General features: G+C 36.7%; 1 protein-coding gene across 6 annotated transcripts in view; it reads right to left on the bottom strand.

Annotated features, from left to right (window-relative positions):
- MBNL3 (muscleblind like splicing regulator 3) overlaps positions 1–23,943 on the bottom strand; it is a 113,952-nt gene that overhangs the window by 7,767 nt on the left and 82,242 nt on the right. For 5 of the 6 annotated variants that reach the window (XM_012458773.2, XM_012458766.2, XM_012458774.2 and 2 more), the window contains 6 exons: positions 12,517–12,705; positions 11,199–11,429; positions 6,778–6,928; positions 4,753–4,788; positions 2,275–2,369; positions 1,448–1,521 (listed from right to left, as the gene is read on the bottom strand). In XM_012458773.2, coding sequence (XP_012314196.2) covers positions 1,465–1,521; positions 2,275–2,369; positions 4,753–4,788; positions 6,778–6,928; positions 11,199–11,429; positions 12,517–12,705 — 759 coding nt within the window. In that variant the 3' untranslated portion in view covers positions 1,448–1,464. The remainder of the gene's footprint in view (positions 1–1,447; positions 1,522–2,274; positions 2,370–4,752; positions 4,789–6,777; positions 6,929–11,198; positions 11,430–12,516; positions 12,706–23,943) is intronic. The other variant, XM_012458770.2, reaches the window with a different exon arrangement.

Here is a 23,943-nt window from a genome sequence, read left to right as displayed (position 1 = left end):
TACCCTTTGAGTGCTAATGTGGAGAATTGCCCTAAGCTAACAGAGACACACTCCAACATTTAAGGCATTATCTATCTGCTCAATGCCAAAACTTTCCATTGAACGTCCACCGATGTGTCCACCTCTTTCAACTGGCATGTACTGAGAAAATATGTTTGCTACCAAACATTTTGAAATATGCAAATATTAAATACACTTTCAACTTTTTATCTGAATGTTTTAGAGCCATGCAGAAATAGCCTAATTGTGAAATCTGGGCATTGTATTGTACAAAATTACATTTTTAAACTTTAAAGACATTTTCAGCACCAATTACATATTGAAGTGATTATGTTCTGCCAAATACCTCCATATTTGCTACCAAAATCAAGCAAAAAGGAATCACTCTTCCCAAACATGCTCTGTTGGAAAGTTAATTTGACAACTTTTGTTTACCTTGATGTAAAGCAACACATGAAAGTTGGGCAAGTGTTGGCAAAACCTACATTCTCATGTTTAGTGCTATTCCCAAGTGCCACTATCCCAAATGACACCCCTGGAAATGATTACAATTTATAGCTCCTTCATTTATCCCATGTACTCAAAGGTACCTTTTAAAATCCTTCCTTATGATCGAGGGGACCTATTTATTTAATGTCCAGTCAGCTATCAGCTCTGTTCAGAACACTTAGTGTTCTGAGCTCATGTGTCCTCAGCAGCAAAGAAGGGCTAGCTGGGATCTGGGGAATTAGTTCACTAGGTAACAGAACTGCTGCCTCCTTCAACCAAATGACACACTCCAGGTGTGAGAACTTCAAACTTTCGATGATGAAGGCATGCAATTCAGAGTTGGTGCAATATTTTAGTAAGTCCCTAGAATTAATTAAAATACCCAGGAGTCTTCAGTGGCTTCAGAAGTCACATATTCTAAGTGAATGGTTGCTCAAATGACGTGTGTACCACAATGAGTACCAGGCAATGAGGAGATCGAAGGTAAAGGAGGAAAAAAAATCCCACAACAACAACCAAAATTTTAAAAAAGAGACATGATTGGAATGAAAATAATGACTCAATTACTAAATTATGTCACTCAAAATTCAAAACAATGAAACCCTGAAATTTGATTTTCAAAAAAAAAATGAAGCTATAAAATGGTTAAAGAATTACAACTCAAAAGTAATCTGTGCCTATGGCTAACAAATCATATTCCTTTAATAACATGAAAACATTCAAGAATGTGTAAGCTCATTGGGAAAAGACAGTACCAGCTGTCATTGCCATATAAAAAATGTTGCATATTTGCTCTCACATTTCAATTTGGAAAACTTACAGTGTGTAAATCAAACTCTAAGTCACAAGCAATGTCTATTAATGAAAATATTTACTAAAGCCTTTTAGTAAGTGCAATTATGCAAATAAAAAAGGTAACCTATAAATGTTATTTATATTAATACTTAAAGAAACTTACTCTTCTACTGGGAACGTCTACATCTGTGAAACAAACATGCTGCTATTCAGTTCATCTACTGATAATTGGGGCATCTATAGTAGTAAAAAAGATTTTAGATTAAAATAGTTTATTGAGATAATTCTGTTTATGTTGTTATATATGTGGAACTGTTAGTCTATAAGTATGGTTACCACTTTAATAAGGCAAAATGGCCCTAATATTATACAATACTTATTCTATGTATCTCTTTATAATTTCAATACTCCCCCTAGACTTATAATTTGCCTTGTGAACTCTGCCTAGAAATATCTAAAGCAAATAAAAATCAAAGCAACAAGCACATCTAATGTCCATATGAGAAGGAACTTCAAATGCAATCACTGGGAAATGATAAGGATATCTGTGTCTTGAAAAGAAATGTGATATTTTGTTTTCTTTCCAGTGGATCTGAAGGAAAAGGTGATGACTGTACCAAGCCAATGTTTAAACACAATAATAAAAAATGGCAGTAAAATAAAATAAATTCTTCTCTTGACCAATGAGGAAGCATTTAAGAAATATTAAGTATATACATTTGAGGATTGGTGTGTTACCAACAATTAGATATAGAATATGAAGAGCGACATCTGGTAACCAATTAAAAATGAGCAAAACTCCACTGATTCATCTTGGGATGAATAGCAAAGCACATGCAGCACTCTAGAATATACCCGCAAATAAAAATTCTAAATGTGACAATGGCTTAAGAAACACACAAGAATCTCACCAATCCAAAAAGCATATACTGTGCATTACCAAAACATTGTAGTTATCTCGATCTGAACAGATGAAATAAATGGCCAAACCTGATTGCCTGTAGTTGTTGCAGCGAAGGGAACGCTGGTGGCAGGTGTTGTTGCTGCAGACACAGTGGTAGGTGTAGCACCGTGCATCATGGGCACTTTCAGTTGAAAACCATAGAAGCAACACACAGGAGTGTGGAGGATTTAGGCAACCGTGACATTTATGATGGAATGAGGTGTGGTAGGTATCACAGCAACAAGCAATGTGACATCATAATGACGAATACATCAGGGTATTCATGCAATCACAGTCAGTGCAAAGCAACACAGCATGGAAGGGGGAAAATTAAAAAGAGAAAAGGGGAAAGCCAATTATAGTTACCAATATGGAATATGGAACCATTCTCAACATTTAGTAAGTTTTCAAGCAGAATCCCATTGTAGTTTACTCAAAAGGCTAAATTTTTAGAAGGAGCTATAATGAATGCATATGAAAACAAAACTCGGATGTTACAAGGGCTATCTATCTATCTGAAGCTAAACAGACAAGTAACTGGATTGCACATTCAAAATGGAATTAGGGAATCGTAAATTGGGATTTACGCTCACTGACTTACGGACATGAATGCTGTCACTAGATTTGCAAGTGCAAATGGACAGTTATATGTATACTTACCTGATCTGCATGCAAATACATGGTAGGTTGACTGGTTGGCATGTGGCAGGGGGGCAGATATGAATAATACAGTAAACTATGCATGCAGGGTTTTAAGTACATCTCTGGCAAACTCCCAGGAAACTCTGGCCATTTATCAAATACATGGAGTACTTCAGAGTAAATCTTGTCCTCACAGCAACTATTATAGCTACAATGGTTAGTAGCTGTGAAATCTCTTGCAGGATGTTTTCTCTTTGCCTTTTCTAGTTCCTATCTCATTTAGAAAGTGTTCAGGCTGCTTTCTGATGTCTAGCTCATTTCAGAAATCAAACTAAGGAATTAATGTGTGAATGGCAATGTGTGAATGGCAAGCACGCATATGTAATAATTTATCATGTCTACAAAGATTAAATTCAGATTTTCTGAAAGTCTACGGAGAAAATGAATGGCCAGCGAGCGAGAGAGAGAAATTGACGTGCAATGCCACAGAAACTGAAAACATACCCCAAATGGTGATTAACAGAAACTCCATAGTTATCCCTTCTCCTCATCTCTAGTTACCCATTGCCCAGAGCCATCCCTGTTGTCTCACATGCCAATTCTAAAAACACTCTTGTTTTCCCTTTGGGAGTGCAGCAATTGTACAGGAAGCAGACTCACTAAAGAATGCAGTTTGCATTCCTAAGCAGAGCTCTGAAAGTGAATGGACAATGGAACATCTCCAAGAAAGCTCACAAAATATGAAGGCAAAGACACATTTCTCAAGCTTGCAGAAGTCTGTTCTAATTGTATACATTATGATTACAATGTATACATATTGTGCTCCTGTTGGTATTAATAGAAATGTTTATTATTCCTACAGAAGACAGTCAAACCCTCAGTAACAGGGGCCTCACCTCCATTGCCAGGATTCAGGCCTCACTATGTTAGTGAGTGCTGCTACTATGTGGTTGTCATTTTCACCTCTATTCTCAAGAAGACTCTTAGTGGTGCCTTTGAGGCTCTGTATCTACTCTGGTCCACCAAGGTGACAAAGGTCAATTTGTTGCAAACTCTCAAAAGGGTGGGGATGGCCTGGATTGATATGAGATGGTAGAATGGGACAGGGTGGGATCATTTCTCCTTGCATAAAACAGCACTATTTTCTCCTGTTCCTGGTGCCCATGAGGACTGTAGGAGCTGTGAACTCCTCATTCCTTTCTCATGCTCTTCAGTTTTAGTGCTGAATAAAATGGTTTAGAGATGGCTACCATATTGTGTTAGTGGCTAACAAAAGGATCTGTGTGCAACTGCTTGTTAAAAAATCACGTAACACCCAGAGTCATTTTAAAATGATTCTGTTGTGCCTAGCTTCTGTGCCAATGGCGCTTCAGGCTAGGACACTACAGAATTTATTACAGAACACTGCAGAATGCTCTGACTTTGCTGAACTCATCCTCTTGCAACATGGGAACACTGAATGCTTTAAGTCCTATAGATAACTTTTTCAGGGAGGAATTGTTTCATTGTACTTTACAAGTTAGACATTTTAAGTATTTTACAATTTTTAAATAATACATGTTAAGCAAAGAACAAAACTGCCCAGTCTGGCTAGTTTCAAATATTGAAAAAGGAATCTTTTAAAATATTTCAGTTGCTATTGTTAGGGTAGAAATAGAGAAATGACAGGGCCAGAATTTGGCCACAGTGGCAACCAACTAGGACTTGAGAAAGCAGGGCTATTTTGATGCTACAAAGACATAAAACAGAAAGCACCATGTTAAACCTTAACATACTCAGAAAATTTCCAGACACATCTTTCAGTCATTCATCTTTCATAGTCACAACAGAAAAACACATTTTTCAGATTAGAAAATGTTGAGAATTTTTGTAGAAAAACCTACCAATACTTGAAGCGGGTGCCATGCACAGTATTGGCCCTGTACACCATGCAGAAAAGCATGGAAAGTAAAGAGAAGAGATATTTGATTATTAAGGATTTACTGATAGAAATACATTTATTTTAACTAGAAAGATTATTTCTTCGCAATATCAATTACTCAGCACATGCAAGTCCAACAATTTCCCATGTTTACAATTACAGATTAGCTTTAAGATCAGAAATCCAGGTAATCAAAATAATTCTTGGATTCTTAGGTACAAAATGAGCTATAATTTTTCTGTAAAAGAATCAGCTCACTTAAATTACATATTTATTGTGGACAAATGCATCCTAAATAATTTTTATCATAAGAAAGAGAATTTTAATTTATTATACATATTATTTTTTAAATACATTCCAGAATCTTGTATCTGGTGTCTGTATTTCTGTTAAGAGTATTAATCTGTTAACACTGTCTCCTCCACTGTCTCATAGTCAGTAGGACTTAACTATGAATATACGGCAAACAGGCTTTCCCTTAAGAGAGACCTCTTAGCTGGACAGGCTTTTATGTTGCTACTAATTAAGGGGAAGGGAATTTTTCTAACATTTTTGCTTATGACACTAGATTTTATGTTGGCCAAATCTGGCAAAAAATTCAAACTTGGAACCAAAGTAACTGTAGTATTAAGAAAACCTATAATGAACATACATTTTATTATATTCAATCACCTTGACTATTGAATTCATTCCATAGCTATAATACAAATTGGAAGTAGCCAAGGTAGAGTGATCTAATGTGTAAGTAAGTTACCATAATTTTTGAAGAAAAAAATGCCAGAAATAATGTCATATCAACTCATACTGGTTTTATCTTTTACTGAGTGGACATTATGTGTTTTTTTCTTAGGTTGGCAGAACATGTCTAAATTGTTAGGTATCAGCAGCTACTTATTATAAGGCATGTAAGAAAGTGCTGAAGAATTCCATATTTCCTCTCAGAAACTATTATGTAAATGTATAAAAATTGTGTATTTTAAATGATGGCATGAAGGATTACTGTGGTTACTAATTAAAGACTGGTGTTTTATGGTACCTTTAAAAATTAATTAACTGATTTATTTACTAATTAGCCAATACATTTTTCTCAAGTCCCGGTATTAACAAGTATTTCTAAATTATTTTTTTAAACATATGTTATTTTCATTTAAAAATAGTTTCCAAACTGGGGCATTTAGCATTCTGGCAAAAAAACAAACAAACAAAAAAACAAAAAAACAAACCTACTGTACTCCCAGTGGTTAGAATTTTCAACTTATTCCTAAGAGACTATATGCTCATTATTTAACTACTAAACCACTGGAAGTAAATTATTTCCCCCTAATATATAATACCTACTTGAACAAATTTCTGGCCTAACATTTTCTATTCAATTTGGTGCAAAACAGGCTTTTAAATATAGCTGAATGTAGGGGATAAAAAATAGGCTGCAAAACATCAGAAAATATAAATTGCTATGTATTTTATATTAACTGATTCAAGAGTTACAGGCTAAAACTATCTTTTTAATGTAAACTATACTATACTGTGCATTTAAGGGTAATTTTATTTTAACTACCTTTGGCATATCAAAAATATACAGACAATGCATTTCCACAATATTGAAGCTGGGAATTTTTTCTTTTCTTTTTCTTTCTTTCTTTTTTTTTTTTTGACAGCACTTTACTGTCTGTGAAAATGATACCTAAGAGTCAAGGAATTAGTTTGAGACTAAACCAAGTGAATTAACCATAAGCAAAAACCAAGAAATGCTAAAAAGAAAAATGTTGATACCTTTTCCTAGTTTGATTTCAAACCATGAATTTTCATGAATTATAAAAAAACAAGTAGTTCTAGATAACAGCAGACAAGCATAACTTCCTTGTTTTATTTTTAATCAAAATACATGTCGACAGTCCCCCTACAAAAGCTCTTTGAAAGCTGCTTTGCATTGTATACATTCACAACATCATCAAGCTTGCTGCCCTGCCCAGAGCTGTGTTCTCACCTGCAGGGATATACGCCGGATGGGGGAACGGCAGGTTAGTTAGAGCCTGCTGGCAGTGAAAAACACTGGGATTAAAGACCGGGGTGGCACCATTCAGCTTTTCCAGGGCTGATCTCTTTGGTATCAGTTGCAGTGTACCAGGCTGCAGGGCCTGTAGGGCAAGAGATGGTACTAGTACTAGAGAAAGTAACAAATGTACTCAAACCAAGCAAGCACCACTTATATAAGGTATGTCCTGGAAATCCTTCATAACGGTATCCACTGGGCAAGACACTGGATAAGCAGTGGCCCCACAGCAAGGTAACCAATTGCAGAGATAAGGAGGTTCACAGCCATGTGCAGTGGCTCATGCCTGTAATCCCAACACTTTGGGAGGCTGAGATCAGCAGATTGTTTGAGCTCAGGAGTTTGAGACCAGCCTAGGCAACATGGCAAAACCCCATCTATACAAAAAAATAGAAAAATTAACCAGGCATGGTGGTGCATTCCTGTGGTTCCAGCTACTTGGGAGGCTGAGGGAGGACTGCTTAAGCCCAGGAGGTCAGGGCTGCAGTGAGCTGAGACCACACCACTGCACTCCAGCCTGAGTAACAGAGTGAGAGCCTGTCTTAAGGGGGGAAAAAAAAGGCAGTCCACTAGATGAGCAGTAATCCAAAACAGAAAAAAAAAATGCAAAAAAAAAAAAGAAAAAAGGTTTTCAACTTCACTAATTTAGACCTCATTTGAGCAGGATGTGACAGAAATCTATTACGGCAAACAATCATTTAAAACTAATATCTCAGGGATACTCATCTATGAATCTATAAAAGTGAGATTAGCAGAAGCAACAGATATAGGAGGAAAGACATTTCTGCCAGATAAAACTCCAATATAGTTCTAGGACATAAATGGCATATAGGTGATAAAACAGATGTTGGTAGATGAGAGTCTGACACTGTCATCCCATAAAATAAAATCCAATTTATACAAAGACTTCCAGTTCAAATCCGAAAACTGTGTATTTCCTAACACGTAAGGAAGAAGCAAATGAATATTTCCTTCCCCACCGCCTACCTCATCCAGGTACTATATAGATAGTTAGCAAAATATATGCAGTTCTTATTTATAGAGGCTTGCTGTGCATTTCAGCATGTACCATTTGCTTTGTTAAGTTCTTGTAAGGTTTAATTCTAAAACCTATTAGCATTTTTAAAGTATCCTTTCATGTCTACAGTTTTTTCAAAATCCCACTGTGCTTATAATACTCAGTCAAACTTGCCTCTGGATCAGATTCTTTGGAGAAGTTTAACACTACTTTACTTTTTTTTTTTTTCTCAGCAAATTGCACGTTACTTAATAAACATGTCCCAGCAACAACAATTAGGTATGTTCCAAATTTTTAAGGAACAGGAATACTTGTGTTCAGTAACCATCCTGCCATGTGTCCAAAGGGTAATGCCATGACATCATTCCTGTGAATAACAAAGGTCTCAACGTATCCCTATTTTCTTTTGGGAACTCTAGGTTAGTGCAGGTCTGCTTTTTATTTCACCTAAATAAAGAGAAGCATGCCAGAAGAGTAAGATAAAGTAAGTTGAGGAGCTTTAGAGATATAAAATTTCCAAATATATCCCAGCGGGCCAGATGACAAAGGTCAAGACTAAAATCACAAACCATAAAACAAAATCTATCATTTCAAATGCTTTTTATCTCTATTGGGAGAAAATGGTTTTGCTGAACATTTTAACTGTCTAAGGCAGAAGACTTACTTAACGGATTGTTAAAAAGATTTCCCTTTGGTATAAATGGGGAGTATCCCTTTCTCTTGAAAGTTGGCAGCATGGTATGATCATCAGAACCACAGTTACGTTGCCTAGCAAACTACAAATTGGGGCGAAACCTAGATGAACATTTGACAGGTAGACGCTGGTAAGGTAGTACGGCTTGTTTATGGCTGGGGTTTATCCTGATGGGTCAGTGCCCAGTTCCGATTGGGTGGTGCTTGTACTATTAAACTCATAAACCTGTCAAAGAGGTGTGAGACTGTGGATGAACTAAGTATCAACCCTTCATGTCTTTTTTTTGTTTATTTTTTAATACAAACTGCTTTTTGTGAACTCAACCTGAGCTATATACATGAACAAGGTAAAAATCTCTTCTACAAAGCATGTCCACTATAAGTCCTTAAAAAATACAAAAAGCGGCCGGGCGCGGTGGCTCAAGCCTGTAATCCCAGCACTTTGGGAGGCCGAGACGGGTGGATCACGAGGTCAAGAGATCGAGACCGTTCTGGTCAACATGGTGAAACCCCGTCTCTACTAATACAAAAAATTAGCTGGGCACGGTGGCGCGTGCCTGTAATCCCAGCTACTCAGGAGGCTGAGGCAGGAGAATTGCCTGAACCCAGGAGGCGGAGGTTGCGGTGAGCCGTGATCGCGCCATTGCACTCCAGCCTGGGTAACGAGCGAAACTTCGCCTCAAAAAAAAAAAAAAAAAAAAAAAAAAAAAAAAAAAATACAAAAAGCTTGAATTTCTTCGTGAATCCCTCCTTTATTTAATCTTACCTCTATCAAATTCCTGTGGGCCAACTTGATCTCACTGCTAAGATCTGGCTGTGATCAGTTACTTAAAAGGGAATTTTATATTGATATTCACAAGTAACAATTGAAGACCTATGATGTAATATTTAGCTCTCTACATGGAAATTTGGGGCTGACTTGTAATCTTTGCATTCTATCAAACGCACTCAAATCATAAGAAATGGACACCTGCATACAAAGCCATTTTCATAGCTGAAAATTCTCCCATTCAAAAGCATTTAAGACAAAAAGCATTTGGTAAAGTCTTTTCAATATTCATTAACAGACTACATTGTTCTGATCAAGGGAGAAAATAAGTTTGCTCTACTTTGGTGCTCAGATCCTTCACGATGTAATGAGTTCAGTTCTGAAAAAAAGCAGAGCCAGTCCGAAAATGGCACTGTGTCCTTGAAACCATAACCTACTAGGAAAAGTAGGAGAAATTTGCAGTATTTGGCTTAGAGAGGAAACATGACAGTCACTCTCACTTGGAACAGAGATTGACTTCTTTTGTGAAGTTCCAGTTGCAGCAAGATAAATTTCAACTCAGTATGAGGAAAACCTTCTTAATAGGGATGTTTGAAAATAAGTGTCTCTCTGTTGTAAATAGGCAAAATCTCTGTCATGGGAGTCTGAACTATGAATGTTTGCGAGGAGATTTAGCTCACAGTGCATCTCCTAGGCTTCAGGGTCATTTCAGTGCTTTTTCCACACCCAGGGAACATGAGGTTTCCTGTGGGTTTTGTCCTTTATTGGGGCTGTTATGCCTTATTACACAAGGAAAGGTCCAGGTAGAAAAAGAAAGACATAGCAAGCAGCACATCAAAACAATGGACAGCTGTGGCAAACTTCAGTCAGGAGAATTGCTCGTTTTAAGTGACCACACTGCAGTGTTACACAAGTATGTCTCCTGCTTCCTACCTTTCAGTGTTACTAAGCAGCACTAACTGTTCCCTCAAAATTGGCTTTCTATGGCAACTTAAAAGTTAGGCCTCTGGGCTGGGTGCAGTGGCTCATGTCTGTAATCCCAGCACTTTGGGAGGCTGAGGCAGGTGGATCACCTGAGGTCAGGAGTTCAAGACCAGCCTGGCCGACATGGTGAAACCCAGTCTCTACAAAAAATATAAAAATTCGCCAGAAGCAGTGGCACATGCCTGTAGTCCCAGCTACTCAGGAGGCTAAGGCTAGAGAATTGCTTTAACCCGGGAGACGGAGGTGGCAGTGAGCCGAGATCATGCCACTACACTCAAGTCTAGGTGACAGAGCGAGACTCCGTCTCAAAACAAAAAAACCAACCAAACAAACAAACAAAAAAGTCAGGCCTCTGCTCCCAACCACATAAAAATTTCCCTCTAGACTAAGCAGGCTGCTCTCCTTGATACTATGCCTCCAGAGAGGAAGGTGGCCTTAACCTTTAGGAAATTGGAACCTACTTAATATCCTATGTTTTAAGTGCACTGTTTTTAAAGGCATTAAGGATGTTAGTAGCAAAGTGCCCATGAAAGTGGCTCACAGAGCAGAGGCAACTTTCTGCCTCTCTAGGATATTGAGGGTAGTGAAACTATAAAAGCACTCAAAAATAACTGACTGTTTAAATCATATAATTTATCCTTTCTCTGAAAATGGGAAAAAGAGCACAGTGGGTTAAAAGCATTAGTAAAGCTTTTAAATAATTATCTTTAGAAAATCTTAGTACAGAATGTAGAATAAATAGGTTCGTTCTTTTCCAGCTTATAACCTTGACTGTTCATATTAAGGTCCACTCCTGACCATCCATTATTATGGTTACAGGATATTAGACAAATTGAGGAATATACAAATCATTTACTCTGAAACAGGCCACAAGTGCAGGTCTTTTCTTACCATGGCAGCTGAATGGTTCATCTGGTGATGAGCTGCCTTGAGTTTGGCTTGCAAGTGTGCAGGAGGATGAAAGTACTTGCATTTCTCCCGGGAGCATCGACCTTTGATGTAATCCATGCAGATTGTCACAGTATTATCACCCACTTCAATCATGGAAGCATCAGTAGGGTGAGCATAGCGGCAATCATTCTCCCCACGAGTACAATTTCCACGCTGAAATTCTCGGCAAACCTTAGAGAGAACACACACACGCATATACACACATATCATATTGATAACTGGAAGCTGATTGGCTTTTATTTATTTTGCCAGTGAATGTAAGAGTAATTATACATACATTGGATATATTATTTAAGAACAAATCTAAAAAGATAAAGAATAATGTAAAGCCATATTCACTATGAGATATGAACAGACAGAATTTCTATTCCCAGAAAAAAATTCCTATTCTCCCCAAAGGAAGGTTGTCCTTACATTGAAATAAAAATGTTTAAAAGTATTACTGAAAACCAGTTTTAATCCTCCAGTTAATACACAGCCTTAAGCGTAATTAGTTTTTTTTTTAAGTCCAAGATGAGTCTTTATCACACAGCAGTGCATTGGTGGTTTTCCATAGCCAACTTGTGAACTATAACTGAGTTATATGTGCAATCAAATTCTATTACAATACATCACCAGGCATTTAAGGGGCTGCAAATGGAGCTGACTTTGTAAAGAAAAGACTAGTTATTTCAATGTACAAAGAATAACAAGAGAAGAATGAAGGACTTCAATAAATCAAAAAGCTGTTTGAAATTTTTTTTAGATTTTCTTTTGTTAGGCATCTGGGGTATTTATTACCTAGCACATCAGTCTTAAAATGGAGAAAGAAGTTTAGGCACTATGAGACTTATTTACCTTCTGTATTCATATAGCTTTACATTCTGCAATCATAGAGAGTTATATTGTCTACTTTTTTCCCACTTTGATTATTCTAGCAAGTAGAGACTCATTAACAAATACAGTAATCTGTTTCTGAAAGCTGGAGCCTGGGTAACAGGAACATTCCCACAGAGGCTTCCTGTGCCATCTCACAGTCTATGGCTGGATACACTTAAAATATTGTTTGACCTACGATACAGCTGAATTAGTGCACATTATATCAAGGTACGATTGCAGTAGTAAAATTATTTAACATTTTTCTGAGGTTATACCCCATAAGCTAAAAAATTTGGGTACTCTTATTTAAAACAAACAACACATGGGGCTCTGAGAATGCTGCTTTATGCATAAGGTTAATATCTATTCTACAGGTATTTATAGATATCTTCACAAATACCTCCAGTTTATCTGAACGCATCGGTTTTGGACCAATGGCTCCTGTCAATGCGAGAGGTGGGTTTCCAGGAATCAGAACAGGTGTATTTGGTACAAGTTCCGCGGGAACCAGGCCCATCCCAGGATGTGGTATGTAAGGATTGAAAGCCATGTGAGGATTTGGAAGTGATGGAGCCATAGGAAAAGAACCCTGTATGGTTAAAAGAGAAAAAAAGATGTTAGAGGTAAACAGATTCTTCCTATCGTTACACATGGAGGCATTCTTTCAGAAACATCAAAATTACTTATGCCACATCAAAATCTACCATTGTTTCTTCTGATTTATTTTTAGTCTTATACTAATTTCCATATAGGAGTTGCTTTTAAGCCAACAAATCTCTTTAATAACTTTGTTGTAAGCTGATAAAATAAGCCACATGATTTTAACAGTCATGAATTAGCCAAATTAAATCTCATCCCTAGAGTCTGTTCCAAACATGTTTCCTTCAACTCTTTCTTTTTTCCTTAAAAACCATGTCAACAATGACATTACATATATGGACAGTCTTCCTTGTTTCCTTACACAGGCATGGCCTTTGCATTCAGTCCCTTTCCTTCCTCCTTCCTCTTCCCCATCAATACTGCTTGGCTTTAAGGCAGTCTGTCCTACCACAGGCCCCATCTGTATGACCAAACACTGGCTGTGCTTCTCTCTTCTTGGTCCACTGACAATTATGGAACACAGGAAGGAGTTGAGGAAGAAAAGGGTAAATTAGAAAAAGTGAGTCCTTTAATATCTACCTACAACGAGTTTAGTACAGTTCATTATATTTTGTTATTTTTTAAAATTAGAGGTCCTGTTTTTGTTTAATTTTTAATTTTTATGTGTACATAGTAGGCATCTATATTTATGGGGTATATCAGATATTTTGATACATGCATACAATGTGTGATAATCACATCAGGGTAAATGGAGTATCTATTTCCTCAAGCATTTATTATTCCTTTGTGTTACAAACACTAATTATAGTTTTTTAGTTATTTTTAAGTGTACAAGAAATTATTGTTTACTGTAGTCATCCTAAAGGTCCTGTTTCACAAGCTAATCTGACTTGCATAGCCTTGTCTTTATCTAGGGGGCCAGATGATACTCATAGTTCAAAAGAAGGCACTAGAAATGCTACAGGAATCCCTGTTAGGCAGGAAGAGATAAGATAACAGGATTATATGGTATACAAACTAGAACGTAACTCGTAAAAAAAACAAAGCCTCCGAAATACAAAAAGCTATTACTGCTTTTTCTATTTTCAAAGATCCTGGACCAAAAAGTTTAATATGTATATTTCCTTTATTATTTGTGGCCATATTATTTATCACTTTGCTGTTTTCCAGTTTGTTCCACATGTGGGTATCTTTTCTTATCAATGTGGTTTTATTTCTTTGATAGTTCTCATCTCCCCTATAGCGCCCAACACTTAGTGAATGATTGGTTGACAGATATACTCAGTGATACATTTTAAAAGTTTAATGAATGAATACTAAATCATGACTAAATGTAGTATATTTCTAATAATGACTCTATAGTTATTGTGAAACTGGTGGTGTCTCACTGTGTATTACTAATCACATGTGTTCTTTCTTGCTTTTTACAATTTTTTTTCACTGAAAAAAAACCCTGAATTTGTAGCATTTGCCAAACTGTGCCCATATCTGCTAAGTTACATTAATAGAAACAACTCTTAAATACAGATTGTGGAATATAAAGTGAGGGGCAATGTATATTCATTGCCCCACCCCCACAGAGACTTGAAATTGTCACCCACGTAGCATTCCAAGAAGAGCCTGTTATAAACCATATTCAGCTTAGAAGGAAGCACTCCCCTATCAGTGTTCTACCTTAGGTGAGTTTATCAAATTAGCCGATTGCGACATCAGGAAGGGCAGGAAGGATCTGGCACCAAAAAACTGGCAAGACTCACGGGGGTAAGTAGAAAAGGCATTGCTGCCAAGAGGTTTAAGTAGAAAGGGAATGCCAGGTGCCAGGAAAGAAAGATGCTGGAGTAGTCAGGAGAGGGACTCTAAAGTTTGGGGGCAAACAGCCAAGGGCTGACCCAGTCTAACTGGGTCTTATGATGTAACAGACTACAGGAATATGGGATACTTGTCATGGAATGAGATGCTAAGCTCAGGAACTAGCTGATGTGACATTATTTTATATGATGAGAAGGAAATTTTCTGGAAACAGCCACCCAGGCAGGCTTCAGCAATAAAGCAGACTTTATCAATGTAATGATTCATAGTCATCTCAAGATCAGTGAGAATCTCTGATGAGAAAAACTCCATTTTTGAAGCACACAATAGTGCACTTAGTATTTGTTGTCTCCGACTTTCCTGGTAAATTTCTCACTTAAGTCACCATCCCATTCTCCTGCATACGTTTTGCTTTTGCCTTTTACAAAATTGAGCGGGACCATTATTGCATCTGCTAATTTTCGAACTGAAAGACCTGGAGGTGGGATAATTTTCCAGATTAAAAAGTTATTAATCACTAATAAATGCTGATCAATTAACAATATTGAAGTCTAATATATGTGTAAGCAATGCTTTCTGTTTATGGTAGCTTTTTACTTCTGTAATTTTTTTTCTTTTCTTTTTTGGGGTGACTCAACAGGGAAATTCTCCTAGCTAAATTCTGCTTTTTTGGGGGAATACTTTTAAACTTTCTTAGATTTGTTATCTGTTCCACATGTATGGAAAAAAGCTATAAATTAATGATTCGTCTATATATAAAATGTAAAGGGATTGCTGAAAGCATTTAGGTTTTTCAAAGGTTTTACCACAAACTATGCTATGCTATCTTTAGATCTTAAAATTAGTATCCTAGCTCTTATAACCATTTCCTCCTTGAGTATGAAATACATTCTATAACACTGTTTATTGAGAAGAAGCAAGCTATTCCATTCTCAATCCTGGGGCAGAGGCAGGAACTCCTGAGTGGCTTATTTATTTTCAGTTGGACATTTCTGTTTTCTCACCACCACCTCTGCCCCAGGGTAACTACTCCATTTCATGAATTTGAACATTCAAGGGCTTAGCATTGACTAACAGCCACAGGTTAAATCAAGCAGCTTGCAAGCTCACAAGCTCAGCTTTAATAAGCAACTTTAATCCTGTCTCTACATATATCTCAGCCCTTGATGTCAGTTGAGCTAACATGAACCTATCTGTGGGTTAATTTTTATTGTACAGGAAAAGGTTTTAAATACATTGACTCTGATTTATCTTTATAGCCTGAAATGGTCTGAACACTTAAATGTTTCAGATGTTTAAATTCCAACCTAAATCATTTACTAAATACTTGAAAATAAGAGAAGACTGTCCCTCCCATAACCAGGTATAAATTTTCATCTTTCTGAGTCTTGTCAACCAGCAAGAATGGTGACAACAGGCTTTATGAACAAGACTACCTAACAACTATTTATCCCCATGTCTCTAGTAGTATCAGTTCCTACAGTAGAAATTCCCATGAGTTCCCAGTGACTTGCAGAGTACTTAGGAACTATCAGGCACTCAGGAAATGTGTCCTAAGAATTAATGAAATGTCTAGAGAAGAGTGGCTCCTAATCTTTTTGGAGTCCAGGACTTCTTCAAGAGTCAGATGAAGGCTGCAGACTCTGTCCACAGAAAAATTCATGTATGCAAAAAATGTTGCTTGTGATCCGAACAAGATCAAGGACCCCACGACACTCACCCCTGGTGTCGGGTTATGAACTACTTAGTGGTTAAGAATCTCTGTTCTAGAGTAAGGCTTTGCAAAGTAGGGCCAGTAAAGCAAATTCAGCCAGCAACCTAAGAATGTTTTTTACAGTTTTAAATGATTGAAAAAAAATAGGAGAATAATATTTGATGAAACATGAAAATTATAGGAAATTCTTAATCCAGTGTCCATCTACAAATTTCACTGTGCTCATTAGTAGACCTGTATTACAAAAAACTGTAAGTATTTCTTTCCTGTCTTGTTATATAAGTATCTATATAATACCCTTAACTTTGCCTCTTGAACCTCACAGCCTAAAATATTTATATCCAGCCATTTATAAGAAAGTTCACCGACCTTGATTCTAAAGGATTTCAAAAATTAAAATTCTCCCTCACTTTCTGGAGTAAAGTACCAATTACATATATTAAAATATATATATAATTATATATATTATATATACATACATATCAAGATGTAAATTTAATATCTGTAGCAAGATTCCACAAATTGAAAATATTTGGCTTTGTAAACCAATACTAAGGTATTCACTAAAATGTTCTTTCAAATACTAATATTAGGATTCTTAATGATTTGTTTATAGAACAAGTACTACTCAGTGACTAAGAATAGGGAAATAGTTGGAATCCTGTAAAGGTAAATTTTTAAGAGCCACCACAGATTGCTCTTAAAGGATGCTGAGGCAATGCAATTTAATGCAAAACTATGCCTCAAATAAATGTCTAGTTTACACACACTTTAGGAATAGTGACTTAACAGGTTATTCCTCAAGCTAGTATAAAGAAATACAAATTAAATGTTATGCCAAATCAATCTTTGTATCTCCTCAATAGCCTAGATCTATTTGTAGTTACCTCAAAAATATCCAAGATTGGTTACAATTATTGTTAAGTCAATATAAAATATTTCAAAATCCTGGCCTAAGGTCAACAGAATAATCAGGGCCTTCCATCTCTCAGTTCCTGTCTAGAATTGAATGATTAGACATTTTCTTTTACAGAAGGGTAAACATTTGGTAACAATTTGTTGACTCAATTTTAATACAGAAAAATAGCACTCTCAAATTTTACTAGCATCATAATATCTTCATTTTACTGCTCATTTGCAAACATTTATATAATATAAAAGGAAGCCCCTTTTATGGCCATCATGCATATTTCTATCTTTAGATAATTCCAAAATGCACTGAAATACATATTTTTAATTTCCATCCGACTTCACTTACACACAGCACAATTGAATCATCTCTCTTTCACAGTATTTGCTCGATCATTTCCACACTCCTTGAGTAATGTTCCATGGGGACTGAAGTGGCCAAAATGCAGGCTGCAGGAGACCCACATAACCTCCAGACTAGTTAATTGGTCTCTCAGTAATTGACAGTTAACGTTATAAACAGATGCAAGCTGATAGTGGTGTTTATGTACCAATTGTACTTGTTATTGAATAAGTCACCATGGCTCTAGAGAGAGCTAAGAAAAAAAAAGTTCAGGGGTCAAAAGTGAACCATTGTCCCCATGTTGATCTGGCTTTTCTGACCTTATAAATCAGAGAAGTCTCCAAGTAAGAGAAAGCATTGAAGGCAGGCAGGTTAGGTGAAAGATCAATATGTGATTGTGAGTATAAGAGGTATAAAGGATAACACAAATGAGAACACTAGTCATGGTTCAGAGCTACCCATATTTGCTGGGAGGAGAAATACAATAGCAGGCCAGGAACCATAAAGGAGTACCTAAACACAAACCAGCATATCACCTAGGAAGAGGGCAAATGATTGACACTTCATAAGCAGGGTAACTTTGACATTGTTCCCAAGGAGGTGAACAGGAAGTGACTTAAAACTTTCTTGGTGATCACCGTATAACAATGGCAATTCAATTAACTTTAGTATTTTAGTAGGAAACAAAGACTATTTTTTAAAAAATCAAGTTTGTGACATGGATTGTAGTGATGGTATCATGAGTATCTGTTTGTCTCCAAAGTCATCAATTTGTATACATTGAACATGTGCAGCTTTTGTGTGTCAATCTTACCTCAATAAAGAGGTTCAAAAAATTAAGTTATCTAGTTTTAACAAGGGGTGTAAACAAAATGTGGGTTTTTGGAAGATAAACAGGAAGAGCTGAACAAAGCAAGGAACCCACAGGAAACCTGGAGACTATGAACATGTCAGTGCAAGTTGCGTTAAAAGTTAAAATTATCAGGGGTATGACAAACCACCACCACACCATCAAAACAGCACAACCCAAAACAGAACCTTGCATGGCTAATAGAAAAATAATTCTATGTGGAAAAAAGAAAGGCCGAAAGCTAAAAAATATGAAGAATCAGGTACAAATCAGAAATTAAGGGGACCAGAAAATATTTATCCAACATCTTAGTTTTGTTACATAATTAATTCCTAGAGGGTAGAGTTCATTCCTCGATCATCTTTTTATCCACCCTTCACTCATTTAAATACCTGTCACAGGGTATATGCTCAATAAATACTTACTGGATTGAATAAAAATGGATTCCTAAACCATTGATTAAAAATTAAATTAAATATTTAATTTATTAATTAGACCAACCCAATTTAAAAATCAGAGTGCAAAAAGGAGTAAAAGTAGTTTCAAAAATGGTGGCAGAGAGATGGAATAAATCCTTCAGTCTTGCTCTCCGCTGAGGAAGACTTTAGGCAGATGGCTAGTCCTAAACTCCTTTTTGATAAAGATATGAAATGCTAGATCAAATAGTATAAAAAGCCCAGGGTATTTTATACATACATACATACATATGTACATACAGGGATCTCAGATGTGTATGTATGTATGTATTTTTAAAATTAGGGTGGCTAAATCCATACTAGAAGCTACCTAATTAAGATTTCTAAAAAAAAGTGGTTTAGTGATACTATAGATAAAAATATGTACCTTTATTACAAAGTGTGTAAATCACAACGTGTATAATCCAGGTGATTAATGAATTGCTAATGTGACTGGTAGCCAGAGTGGTTCAAGAGAGAAGACTATAGAAAGAAGGGTGTACATTAATATTTAACAGATCTTTACAGGATATTAAGGCAAATGAAAAATGTTTGGGGGTACCACTTTAATTATCAGGTGGTGAGGCAACCACAGGTTTTTATATGAGGTCTCCTCTCACTGACAAATTACTGAGCCATATTGAGATTTTCACAGACCCCACCAAACTCCCAGCCTTCACTTCATTTGTGATCTACAGCAAGCAATCTCAAGGTAGCTGGCTGCAGATTACACTGTGACCACAAACAGTGAAGCTCACAGGCCACCATGGTCTCATTAGAACCAGGCTCCAACTAACTAGCTAACCAGCCCCAGAGGAGAAGGACCCAAAATAGAGGAAATTACATTTAATTTATCTCACGGGAATATATAAAGGATGATAAGGGGAGAATGTTGAGATTTGTGACTCTCAAAGAAACTGGGCACTGTAGAAGGTATCATGTAGAATTGTCCTCTGTTTGGCTGCAAAAGTGTAGAATTTTTATTCAATTTTTGAAAAAACAGATTTCACAGTGTCTATTAACAGAGGTGAGGCAAAGCAGCAAAGGGACTGCTAGGGGATTTATTTTGTTCTAACATAAAAGAAGCTTTAAGCTATGTGACATACACAGTCTTAGCAAAAGGCCCGAATAACTAGTATACTTTGGACCAATAACTGCAATGAGTAGCAAATCTGGGATCTGTGGGTTTGAAGCTTAGACTACTGGGTGGGGAAGTAGAGCTTTAAGAATGAAACACACAAATATCTTTTGCAAATTTTACAAACCCATTTTAAATACATTGGTAGGACCCCTCTCAGGGTCTTGGAAGGAAACCATCCAAATGAGCATCCCTAAACCCCTCATGTTAGTCTCAGGATAAAGTCCACCTTGAAAACAATGTTAGTTGAACAAATAGATAACATTAGGCTTCAGCTGATACACCTAAAAGTAAAATTCTGTCTAACCTTTCAGAATAAATAGTAAAATCTAGATGATCGTGGCATGATAGCACTCTAGGTACTTCTGTAATGTGATTTGGTCAACCTCAATGTGGAAGTTTGCATGATCATGACTGTTGTAATTATATTAGGAGCATATTAACCTTATAATTACATAATGCCTGTCTTTTCCTGACTTGAATATTTTGCAAAAATCGCTTTACAAAACAGGTAATGTCACCACATCAAGAGTAACGAATGAAATGCCATCATTCATCATTACATGAGTAGGTGAACTAAAAAATCTGCTGTAGAACCTTCATTAAAACATATTATAATTTCTGTACTGACCATGAGATTGGTAATTTAGAATATGGACACAGTTTTCTTTTCTATTAAACCTACAAAATGTCTGGGCCACCTTTTAAAATAATAATTCTTGATAAAAAAGCCGTGACAAAACTATTCTTTTTTATAGAGTAAATATTTCAGTGAATAAACTAAGTTTGTTTGAACTAATAAATTATAACTCTAGTATGAATATTTGTCCTCTTGTTTTCAAGTACTGTATCATTTAACAACTGACTTACAAAAATTAAAAAGTAGGCAAGGCATCCCAGCACTTTGGGAGGTCAAGGCAGGAGGATTGCTTGAGGTTGGGAAATCAACACCAGACCAGGCAACATAGTGAAATCACATTTCTATTTCTATTCAAAATTTTTCTTTTTTTTTTTGAGACAGAATCTCACTCTGTTGCCAGGCTGGAGTGCAGTGGTACTATCTCGGCTCACTGCAACTTCCATCTCCCGGGTTCAAGCGATTCTCCTGCCTCAGTCTCCCGCTGGGACTACAGGTGCACGCCACCATGCCCAGCTAATTTTTGTATTTTTAGTAGAGATGGGTTTCACTATGTTGGCCAGGCTGGTCTCTATCTCTTGACCTCTCAATCTGCCCACCTCAGTTTCCCAAAGTGTTGGGATTACAGGTATAAGCCACTCTGCCTGGCCAAAATTTTTTAAAAAAACATTATCTGGGCATGGTGATGTGCACCTGTAGTCTCAGCTACTCAGGAGGCTGGGGCAGGATGATGGCTTGACCCCAGAAGTTTGTGGCTACATTGAGCAATGATCATGCCACTGCACTCTAGCCTGGGCCACAGAGTGACATCGTGTCTCAAAATAAATAAATAAATAAATATTTTCCAATTTTATCTCTAGTCACTAAGTTTATAAGTAATATAAACCTAAGTACTATAATACCTTGTAGCCCTTTAGTAAAAGAGAAAAACAAACATTTAAAACAATATTATTCATTATTCATTAATTGGGATATCTCCATTCCTACTACCTATTTGAACTATTTTTTTTCTCTTGGTTCTGAAGTGTTACATCACCTTTGTTCCTTACCATATTAATGTTAGATAAACATACAAGCCTGTTTATAAGAAATATATTTGGTAAATAGAATTATAAAAATGATGTAGAAAGGTGGAGAGGGATCCAGGCAGACATCAGATGATTCAATTTGAGATAAAGGAAAACCTGGAGAGGAACCCTTGTTTATGGCCTTCATGGTTTGGAACTCGGTAACTTGGCCACAGGAATACCAGCCATAAATAGCATACAACAGAACCTGATTACTTGGCACACCCCAATGCAACCTCAAATGTGCTGAGTCAACAATCCCTATATAAATAATCAAATGAATACACTCTACTGGGTCAAGTTCACCTGTGTGTCAGGATCTGTTTCCATGTGAATCACCACATTCAAAGAGAGAAACTAAAGAAATTTCCCAGGTATTCCTTTAGTTTGGATATGGACAGGTATAGATATGCAAAACATCCAAATAAAAACATTCCAACAGCCTATAGTATCATATTCACTTTATAAATACATACACCACATCCAGTAGTGAGAAGCTTTCCTCGTAACTAAAATTCCTAATTGTAAAACCGAAATTTTAAAACATTAGCTTTGCTTCAGGGTAGTCCGCTGTATCTGCTCTTTCTAACATTCTTCCACAGTGGTTGTATTTGCCTTCTGATTATGCCAAGGGGATACTTCAACTTAAACTTTTTTGTTGGGAACATCAGAAACAATCTCTCTTAAACTGCATTGAAAAACACTAGGGGGTCACACATTTTGTTTCACCTGATGAACTTCCTTAATAAAGCCAACAAAAAGCTTTCAGAGGTGGACTTTTATACTGGCAAATGTCAATTCAGACCTGTTTAATAGAGTGAACCAACTTGCCTGCTCCAGTCAGCATTCCACCCAAATTGACTAGGTGTGGCTTTTATTCATTGTTCAGTCACACTCAACAGAATCTGTTCTGTAGCTACCATCGCATTTAGGTTGACATTCCCTTTATCTAGGGGCTTATAATAAGCAAACCATATTCAATTTTGCCAAGGCAGATGTGCTCTTCCGGTATCCTCGAAACAGATCAAAGTATTCTTTGTGGAAAGACGTGAAGTTCAAGCCAGTGATACAAATGGGTCTTAATATGCAACCCTACAAATATCAGCACTGGAAATTTCTTAAACAAAAGGTTGACTATTTTAAAGACAAGAATCAGATTATTGAGTGGGGGTGATTAAAAGGGATAGAGAGTTGTTTTGGGGAGAGTAGGTACCAGAGAAATTAAGTAAAATGATACATTACTTCTGTAATAATATCAGGATCCACAATAAAGAACATTTTTTCCAAATCAGACCGGTAAATGATACTTAAAATTGCTCACACTAGCTCAATTATACCATGCTTACAAAGTGGCTTCCTTAGACCATAGAAGAGGAACATAACAACCATCTTGGGGTTAGATTTTTGTACACATAATAGCTGCAGGAATTAATCATTTATCAGCGCGTCGCATCATAACAGCTATCATTAAATAACCTACAAGGTAGAGAAGCAATTTCCAATTGTTGCCTTGGGTCTTCTAAGTAATGCCTTGTATCTTGTAATACGCTATAAAATGAATTGTACTCCTGTGAATCATATCAGTCATCTTCTCTCATCTGAAGTCTGAAATTACCCTCATCGAAGAAAAGATCAGGAAACGTATTATAACATAGAAAGCATGGAGAATCAAATTAGAAAGCACAAGTGAAGAGGCTGGAAAGCAAAATGGATTTCTTATTGGATTCTCAAAAAAGTTACTCCCTATTCTCCAGTGTGAGCCAGCATGATCAATAACACTTGAAGAGTGAGACTTGGAATGGAGAGACTCTAGCAGAGGCTGAATAGAACGGCTTCCCTCAGTACCCCTACTGTACTCCACTTCTTGCTCTCTGATTCTCTGAAACAAGGCATTTCACTAGCACCCTGAAGCTGTCCCTTGACCTTTGAAAAGATAAGTGTTCCAGCTCTGTAGGAAACACTGGGCTTAGGTGTCTGATAATGAAATCTGCATCCTATTCTTTGCTTAGTTTGAAATTGAGACATCCCATGAGAAGCTGAGAGTAGCAACTGTGAGTTAAAATCTCCCTTGCCATACCTTTGACCAACATCTTCCCCCATCCCCTTCCACCCACATCCCCTGGCAACCACCTTTCGACGCTCTGTTTCTATGCATTCAGTTTTTTCAAGATTCCACATATGAGTGAGATCATATAGTATTTGGTTTTTCTGTGTCTGGCTTATTTCACTTGGCTTAATGCCTGCCAGGTTCATCCATGCCATCTCATTTCACAATGTATACGTCTAACAAATCAACATGCTGTAT

This window comes from Aotus nancymaae, unplaced genomic scaffold (genome assembly GCF_030222135.1).
Source record: "Aotus nancymaae isolate 86718 unplaced genomic scaffold, 86718_ANA_hifiasm-v0.15.2.pri h1tg000004l, whole genome shotgun sequence".
Lineage (NCBI taxonomy): Eukaryota > Metazoa > Chordata > Mammalia > Primates > Aotidae > Aotus > Aotus nancymaae.
Note: the sequence above shows the minus strand (reverse complement) of the source record. Positions and strands in the feature narration are given on the sequence as shown.